This window comes from Festucalex cinctus, chromosome 4 (assembly GCF_051991245.1).
Source record: "Festucalex cinctus isolate MCC-2025b chromosome 4, RoL_Fcin_1.0, whole genome shotgun sequence".
Classification (NCBI taxonomy): domain Eukaryota; kingdom Metazoa; phylum Chordata; class Actinopteri; order Syngnathiformes; family Syngnathidae; genus Festucalex; species Festucalex cinctus.
Window position 1 is genome coordinate 7,235,992 of NC_135414.1, and position 9,981 is coordinate 7,245,972.

The 9,981-nt window shown below is 38.6% G+C and overlaps 1 protein-coding gene across 2 annotated transcripts in view; it reads right to left on the minus strand.

The window, feature by feature from the left end:
* phlpp2 (PH domain and leucine rich repeat protein phosphatase 2) overlaps window positions 1–7,743 on the minus strand; it is a 45,912-nt gene extending 38,169 nt beyond the window's left edge. For both annotated transcript variants that reach the window (XM_077518514.1, XM_077518513.1), the window contains exons 1-2: window positions 7,439–7,743; window positions 4,035–4,315 (exon numbers count right to left, since the gene is read on the minus strand). In XM_077518514.1, the coding sequence (XP_077374640.1) occupies window positions 4,035–4,315; window positions 7,439–7,588 (431 nt within the window). In that variant the 5' untranslated portion in view covers window positions 7,589–7,743. The remainder of the gene's footprint in view (window positions 1–4,034; window positions 4,316–7,438) is intronic.
* Between the last annotated feature and the right edge of the window lie 2,238 nt (window positions 7,744–9,981).

Consider the following 9,981-nt stretch of genomic DNA (forward strand, 5'->3'; position numbering starts at 1 on the left):
GTGGCAGCAATGCACCTGAATACTTTTTCAAATAATGGGATGTCAGGCTTTGTAAAACACTTTGGACACCATACGGTATAGATAAAGAGCGACACAGAACTTGTCATATGCTGAAGGTTGGATCCCAAAGCGCAGACACAAATAAGGTTTTAACTATTTATTTACATCGAGAGGCGTAGAACAAACTTGGCTAGACGAGAAACAAAGAGCGTTGCACAGATGAACAAAAGGTAATAATCTGGCAAACACAAACACTTCTCAGAACGCTACTACAGACAGTGAATCGATCTTATTGGTTGTCACTAAGTAAAGGATTCAAGACATCACATAGGTCCAGATATCACTTAAAGGAGTAAAGATTGACATCACACAGGTGATGTCATCATATAACATCACATAGTGTCTTTCCAATTGAAACCAGATGATGGTTACATCAGTTCAAAACAGACACTTGACCTCGGTCATGAACCCAAACTAAACAGGTCATGAACTCAAACTTAACCCTGGCGTGACCCCAGACAAGACAGAACTTCCCCGTTTACTATTTAGGACAAATATTTGTAATTTACCGGGAAATTGATATATACATCAAATTCTCCAAAATCCAATTACTTTACAACTGCTCTGCAATCTGTTAATACATCTTATGATTGACAAAAATGCATATTAAATTGTTATACTTAATCTTTTTTTTTTTTTTTTTTTTTTTTAAAGATTGATGCCAATAAATGCAAGAAATTAAAACCAAATCAATAAATATGCTAGAATTTTGTCGTAGCAATACTTATACAGTGGATCTAAAAGTCTACCCATCCATATTCAAATGGCAGGTCTTGTGATATAAAAGTTTGACCAAAATATGTTCCCTATAACCTTAGATTTTTTATTATTATTATTATTTCTATCTATGATTTTTTGTTTGTTTGTTTGTTTTTAGAGAGTAAATAAAAACGAACAACTGAAATAATGTGGTTGCACATGTGTGCACACCCGCTTGAGGATAAGAGGGTTATAATTAGGGATATTATTGCAGTTGTTTATTTATACTTACTATCACAAAAAGATTTATTTTTCAAACTATGGCAAAAATACTGAATTGATTTTTTGATCTTCTTTTATACTACAAAACCTGTCATTTGAACAGAGGTGTGTAGACTTTTTTTTTTTTTATAATAAAAATGCTAAACAAAATCAATCACAATAATAAACATATGGCTCTGATAGTGCCATTCAAAACTAACTTTTTGATCTTGGTAAAAGTAGAATTCATGATGAGGGTACCTAATATTGTGTCCAGTGATGCTAAACAAGCTGACTGGGTGGGGTGCTGCTAGAAATTGATATTTCCCTTTGTAGCCTTAATTGCACTACAAGAAAGGTTCTGGTCAAAGTATGATTTATTTGAGTCAGACATGCATATTAAATCTGGTTGAAGATTGAACATTTTATAGCACTCAAACCAAGTGACACGAGGTCCTGCTCTTGCAGCCCGGACACACAAAGTGAAGATGGATGAGGCTCCTGACCTCAATGTATTAGTCAGGCTGCTTTAATAGGCCACTTGTCCTAGTGTGCCCTCTCTGTCGCTCTCTGGGAGGAGGCGATGGACAAATTCTGGGAGTCTCCCTTTTGGAAAACGTTTTGGGCATGACCGAGTGGGAGGAAACCGGAGATTGGCCCAGGACAGGCCGCTTGGCGTTGCCTGTCATGTCGGCACACAGCACACTTCGAGAAGCCACAGAAATAGCACAATGACCAGGATGGGTGGATGTCCTCTGTTAACGGAGATACAGTACATTGTGTACTTTTTTTGTCTCACATTTTAAAGCAGTTACCAGGTGTCTTGGTGAAGGGATCTGCAATTTTTCAGTCAAAACACACAAAGATTTTCTTAAAATCCTCTCACTGCTCACCCCGCCTCCTTGTTCCATGGGGCCAATAGGCTTCCATTACCACGACGACCAGGGTCAGACTCAGTGAGCCGCTACTTGTTTGCAAAAAGCCCGTGACTGAAGAGTAAAGCTAACTTCCATCAAGAGGCAATTTCACTTGCGATGGCAGCACTTCATTACCAAGTCGCCAAATTGAAGTCATGGCTTAGTGTGAGGATGTTCAAGACCACTTTTTTATGTTCAAATGTCCATATGAGTGCTCCACTCTTAAGTAGTCACAAATACCAAGTACCAATATCACTAGTCATTTTGATGCATAAAATTTCCCCTGGGGGAAAAAAAAAAAAAAAAAGATGACTAATTTTAAAGGAAGGCCTATATACTCTTAAATAGCATTTTTCCTTAAAAGGATACTTCACTTATTTAGCCCATTATAGCAATAAAAACATATTTTATCTATAATTAACTTGATACTTTCATTATTTTTCACGTACAATTAATACTTTTAAAAAATTTTGCCACTTGTTGTCGACTGAAAGTGACATCACGTGCTCAGTGCTCAAGTAACGATCAATCACAGCTCACCTGTTTTCTAGGTTTGGTCATGTGACATTCACAAGCTGAGCTGTGATTGGTTACCCGAGCCCTGAGCACATTGTGATGTCATTTTCAGGTGACAGCAAGTTGCAAAATGTGTTTTTAAAAGTATTAATTGTACATGAAAAATAATGAAAATATCAAATTTATTACAGACAAAATATTAATGTTTGACTGCCAAAAATGGCTAAATAAGGAAAGTATCCCTTTAAAAATGCATGACATTAATTGCAATTTTCTATTCTTGTATTTTGTCATTTTCTAGTTCATGATCGTAAAACAGGCACTGTCGCGAGTACCGGTATCAGTGTTTTGTTTTTGTTTTTTTGTAACTATTTTTATTTTTTTTTATTTTTGAATAAGTGGGGATAAATCACCAATAAGCACTTCCCATAAGCAACTTTTCTCAATAATACAGTGGAGTGAAAATTTTGTCATAAAAAAAATAAGTTTTTTTTTAAAATAAAAATAAAATGCCGTATTTTCCGCACTATAAGGCGCACCTCATTATAAGGTGCACCTTCAATGTATGACATATTTTCAAACTTTTTCCATATATAAGGTGCACCGCACTATAAGACACACCGCATTATAAGGCGCACCTTCAATGAATGACATATTTTAAAACTTTTTTCATATATAAGGTGCTACAGTAGAGGCTGGGATTACGTTATGCATCTATTAGATGGTGCTGCGCTAAAGGGAATGTCAACAAAACAGTCAGATAGGTCAGTCAAACTTTATTAACCCTTTATTAACAAACCAGCTTTCTGACAACTCCAAAATGAATAAACAGCTGTTTTATTATTTTCTCTGAGGTAAAGTATTAGTATTAGCTAGCGATCCAAGATGGCGCGGTCTTCTGCACATGCATGTCACAGATCGTGCAGGGTCACCGATAGCGTCTTGACAGCGAGACCTGTTGCGGCTCATTATGGATCCATATATAAGGCGCACTGGATTATAAGGCACAGGGTCAGCTTTTGAAAAAATTGAAGGCTTTTGGGTGCGCCTTATAGTGCGGAAAATACGGTACTATATATGAGTGTAATATTTTGCTATGAGAAAAATGCAATTTTTTTTGCCATAAATGCAATATTTTGCAAAGTATTTAAAGAGTTTATTTTTTTTATGAGGGTTAAAAGTTAATAAATAAATAAATAATTAAATAAATAAATAATAAATAATAATAATAATAATAATAAGAAGAAGAAGAAGAAGAAGAAGAAGAAGAAGAAGAAAAAGAAGAAGAAGAATTTTAGTTTATTATTTTTTGATGACTTCTAAACTGGCTCTCCAGAGAAAGCACCAGGAGAAACCTTCAGGTCAAAATCAACCGTGAAGTCTGAATCGCAGCAAGAATACAACTGAAATCCAATTTCAGTAATATCCTGGTTGTAAATCTTGAAGATTTATGCTATTAATTTTAAATGGATCAGGTCTTACTAGCAAGGCAGAGAGGCAATTTAAGTACACCGGCGCAGGACTAAGTGGAGCCACTCGGCCAAACACGCTGCGACGTCTCAAAGATAAATATGCATTTACCTGATCAGATCTCCATGCAGTTGAACAAAGAGGCCGTGTCCGTCCCTCTGGGCGCACATCTCCTCCACCGTGGTGCTGGTAGAGCACAGCACCAGCTGCAGGTCGGGCTGAGGAGTGGAGGAGGCCTGGGGTCCGGAGGCAGCTAACTGGGGGTCCGCCGTGCCCCCGTACAGACACACGCAGCCCCGCTGGGTGTCGCTCTTCAGCCAGTCGCGTTCCCGGGATCCGAATCGGCTCTTTCTCGTCATGCAGCCGCGACTCCCGACTCGCTTCATGTTGCGCTACGGACACACACACACCCCGACATGTTAGAACTCAACATAATGACATAATTAAATAGAATGTAAAGAAATTAAACTGTTTTGTATTTGTGTTCAAAATATGTGTTGCCTAAAGGGCTACATGTAACATCGCATCATTAACTCATTTGCTCCCAAAAACGTATAAATACGTTATATTTTAAATGTTTTAAGTGTCCCAAAGACACATTTATACGTTTTTTTTCTTTATGTTTTTTTTATGCTAGGGCATACAGAAGGCGTTGATGCAAACTCTCAACTGCAAAGAACGGTTGAAGAAAAGGTAGTTACTACACAAACGGCCAGCAGGTGGCAGCAGAGCAAAGCAGATCAACCAGGACCGTGTTGAAAAAAGCTCAATTATAATGAGGAAACTTAGCTATATTCTAATGCTAATTGCCACAAAATTAAAACAGATATTAATATACTTTTTGTTCCTGATGAAAGAATAGACTTTAATCTTTCTTTTGGTAGGTTCCATGTTTTTATAGTAATAGAACATAAAATTTTCTGCAGGCCTTGCAAAATTAGTCAAAATCCAGTAAAATGGCTGCGAGTCAATGAGTTAAAACTGTTCTATTAGCCGTCTGGGGCAATTCCTATTTTGTGTTAGCATTAAGCTAATTTATTATTTATTTAAAATTTATTTAAAATACACAATGTCTTCCGTAATTTTATTTATTTTTTTATTTAGTTTGACAGTAAACGCTAACTACAGTAGAAGTGACAATAAACAGCTTGAACTTCTTTTTTGAAGTATTGTTCACTATTGTTCACTATTTTCCAAATTCTGCTTATTATGAAGTTAGCTGTGTTGAGTTCATTGACACCAGGTCAAAGATCAAAGCAAAAAAATTAAAAAATAAATCAGCTAAGCAATGGCTCGTATCACTCTTATCCCAAGTAACCACTCTATCGAAAATTCTGTGGTTTTATAACAAATAATGAATTTTTAAAATATAAATTCAGATTTAAAATTTTAAGTGTGTATTATATTTATTGTTAATTTAAAGCATTTAAGTAACTAATAATGTTGAATTCTGACTACATTCAAGTTTTAATTTAATCTTCGTATTATATCTGCAGAACAAAACTAATGTTCCTAGATCAGTTTAACTCGGGGCTTGTTTATTTATCTAAAATTGTCAAAAAGCCTTGACTAACAATTTTCACAACGCAAACACAGCATAACGATTTTTAAACCGTATTACCTTAAGGTTAAACTGGGTCAAATTGATCCGCAAACAGCAGAAGTGCTAAACCAATTGACTTGACACAAATAAATGAAATATTGTTAGAATGAATTTATCTGGGCTACCATTGTAGTTCTTCTCAAAGTGAAACTAGCATGGAAACAGGGGTTCACTACTTTCGGAGGGAAATTCTAGCATCTCTTTTAGGTTAACATCATACCCATTGTCTCATAAAAAAAAATACAAAAAAAATACAAAAATGCATCACTTGGATTCTGTTTGAGACCAACAAGACCAACAAGTACATGTTTCCAAGGGAACATGTGCTTTTCGGATGGAAACGCAGACAGTTCTCAGACAGAGATTATTTCCACAACAAAATACTCACTTTAACCACAAGTAAGCACAGTTTCACAGTTTTATGAGTCCCACCATGACCCACACACTGGTAAATGGGTCAGACATAGGGCAAAGTTGACAAACTGTGACTTAAATAGACATTAGAATTGCTATAACACTGCCTTGACCTGCATTCATTCCCAAGAATTTAATCACACCTTCGCTCTAAATACTAAAGAAATAAAATAAAATAATGTCAGCATTTGTGTAGTAGAGCCGCACCATGACTGTGCACTCGTAAACACAAAAACCGATGCGCTATTAGCATTCGTCAAGGATGCGCCTTGACCTCTCCTCGTCACAATATTCATGGGCAAGGCAGTCAAGGTTCAAGTCACATGATTGGTGTGCAGACCGACGGGATGACGTTTGTCCTGTTGGCAGTTCATCACGACGCGTTGGACCTCATTCACGTGCGATAATGAGTACGTCAGACAAACACGGTCGATTATGTCGCTTCTTTTGGTGCGCGCATCTTGGCCGCCTGAGGGCAGTTAAAATAGTTTCACAACCAACTCAGTAAGCTGCAGTAATAGTCGTTTTTGACAAAGGATAAAGAATACATGGCTGGGAGTCTTGTTGTGTTGTCTGCCTACATGTGTTGCTACACCCTTTGTGTTCAAATATCCATTGCTTAAAGCGTTAGCCTGTCTATAGCATTTTTCATTGTTAGCATTAAGCTAAACAGACTTTACTAAGGTACTATGCAATTCTCTTCATTTTATGTTTAGTGTGACTTCAGCTGGGATTGGCAATAAACAGCTTTTTTTAATTTTATTTTTTTAAATAATTTTTCACAATCTGTCCAACTGCCGCTTGTAAAATTAGTTGAGTTCACTGCCACAATAGAAGCCTTAAAATCCTCAATATTCCTTTTGAGATTCCAAAGTGATGTCATTCACTGGATGATGTCACTGGCCACAACATTAGGTACACCTCATCAATAACAGTGGCAAAAAAAAATGTTTGCCTGAACAACTGATACAATAAGGCTCATTTCTGATTGACACTCTTTAATGATATAGTAATATAATGTTTATTATTGTTGTATGCAGTGCGTTGCATCACAATGCAAGGGTTCCCTAATATTTTGGTTACCTTACAAACAGTCACAATTCTGAACGATGTTAGAAAAATGCTAAATTACAACCTCAATAACGCTTAGCGTTATTTTTTTGTGGCCCTACAAAGAAAAATGTGTTCCTAATAAAGTGGCCAGCGCGTGTCTATCCCGCCTTGAAATGAGCGCGAGATGCTTGTGCACGATTCCCGCAATTCCCTCCGGGCTGGATGTGAACGATCCGCGGATAAATCATCACAATCATCATGATTCCCCCTCATGGTGGGTCTATAGATGAGAGCGCGTTACGTAATGTTACGACTTGAGTATCCCATGCACTTTGCCCTGTCATCTAAGAAGCCTTGCAACGGATGGCATGTTTCAGCAGTCACCAAGTGTACACGCAAAAGGGAGGAGGGGTGGGTGGTGGGCATAGTTGCAAATATCACCTGCCTTTAGCACTCGTATCCCTGCTGGGGCGGCGGAAGCTCCGGTGCGGCAACCGCGACCTCCGACGTGGCTGAGCCCGGCTCGGTGGAGCACAGTGTCCGGCTGCCTGTCGATGCAAGCCCCGCTGCTGTCAGGCTGGTCCTCCATCGCCATGGGTACTCGCTATCCGCGGAGACCGCTAAGGTTCGAGTGGCGTGGAGGTGCTGCTGCTGCTGCTGCTGACGATGATGATGATGGTGGTGATGGTGGTGGTGGTGATGATGGCGAGAGGCGGCTGATTCCCACGGGGAGGCGCACAAGGAGCCGGAGCGCCATAGTCAGCGAGCCCCCAGGAGTCGACTGCTGCCTTGCGGGAGGGCCTCCGCTTACTGATCAATAAACATGAGGTGGGCGGGCTCTGGCTGGTCATTATTCAGCAGCCGCTGCCCCTTTCGGAGGAAAAACACACACCCACAAACATGTGGAAAGTCTCTGAGCGTGTAGTCATCCTGGATATCTGCACTAGTAGCCAGTGCGCTTTATCATTAGTGTAGCCTAAATTATCAATTCAGCATACTGTAGAAACAGCTGCTCGGAAAACTTCTTCTTTTACAGAGTAGTAGTGTCCTACACCAGAAACTCTAAACCAACTATGGTGTGGTTGTTGTAGCCTAGTATATGTCAAAGTTGTTGTATTACTAGTGTGCAGAAATGTCATGTAGTTCTATAGTAGGCTACATTGAACTGGTTTACTAGTGTCGTGTGCTGAGAGGTTGGATCCCAAACGCAGACACAAATAAGTCTTTGTCTATTTATTCACATTGAGAGGCAGAAACTAAGAGAGCTGCACACAGGAACAGTTGAGCAATAATCCGGCAAAACGCATACAATTCTCAGACCCTTAAATAGACAGTCAATCAATTTCATTGGTTGTGGTTAGACATGTGAGTACTAGTACCGACATGGAATTCTCTGATTGGCTGTTGCTCCGTAATTACAGATAGTTCCGGACATCAACAAACATCATATAGCATAAAAGATCATTGACTATATCAGACATCATATAGCCTAAAACTAGTTGAAACTGGATGCTGTTACATCGATACTAAAACAGACATGTAACGGGTCGTGAACTCTGGCGCACGGTCATGAACTCTACTCAAACGTAACCCAGGCATGACCCCAGAGACAAGACCCAAACATTCTAGTTGACCCCTGCATGCTACTACTGACATTCTACTTGTTTTTCTAGCACTTCACTAGTAGTAGGCTACTAGGAGCACACAGATGTTGAATAATGCAGGCTTTTTTTCTAGAAAAAAAGAAAAAGAAATGCAGTTTTGCTTCACTTGTAACATAAAGCTGTCCTACTAGTTCCAGTGCATAATTCAGTGCACTAGTACTTGTAGATCATCCATTGTGCACTTATCAGACAACATAAGCTCGGTTTCTTATGTATCAGCAAATCGATCTGGTTTTTAAATGCCATTTTAACGCAACATAAAGCTAATTTAATGTGCATGCATACACATACAGTATGCCTACATACATATATGCACATAGCATTTATATTAGGGCTGTCAGTCAATTACAATTTTTGCATGGTTTCCAGAGTTAACTCGTGATTAATCACATATCCGTTGTAAATCATCAATAACATAATAGTGAAGTTTTTCATACTTTTGTAAACATTAAAGTGGACAAATATGGTAACCAAATACAAATGGAGTTGTATCTTTCAGTTCAGTGATTCAACAACTCATTCAGATTCAGTAATTCACAAGTAATTTGACATTAAAAAGCTATACGAAACAATTCGACTGAATGTCAAACATTGTCATAGATTTGTGTTGATGTAATTATCTGCCACTAGGCGGCATTAGTGTTTATTGTTGGACGGTACGGTTTTCTTTTCAAATTCAGAGCAATTGTATATACATCAATAGATCAACAGTTTTTAAATTTTAAAAGCTCTGGACATCTCATTTAATGCTTTTTTAATGCCATTTAAGGCCTTCATTTGAGCAAAATCCATTTAATGATATCTAATGACCCGTGGAAAACCTGAAAAGACAATGTAAAGAAACAAACTGATACTAATTAGCACTGTGTAATTATAATTGTATTCATTTGTAGGATGTGTACCTTTAAGAGGTGTGGCATAGTGAATGCTATCAGAAGCTGAAGGGGGGGGGTTTGACAGTCAGTTTGCGTGTGAGCGTCTGGGTGTGAAAAGCTGTGACGTCCGCTTCCATCCACACTGTTGTGATGTCATCCTGTGCTGCGAGCTGGTCCACGAGGCAGTTGTCAGCGGTACTCCAGGGGAGTGAGTCAAAGCCAACGGAAAGTGAAAGTGAGTTGAACAGCTTCATTTAGGCAAAAGAAATGCTTTGCCACAATCTTTTTGCCATGGAACTATGTTGGAGTTGAGGAGCTTCCTTTAGACAAAAGTAGTGCTTTTCCACCATTCTGTGATGTCAGGGAACTATATTGAGGTGAGTTGAGGGGGCTTCATTCATTCTCCCGAGCTCCATTGTTGCATTTACGCCAAGAAAAACAAACTTAGC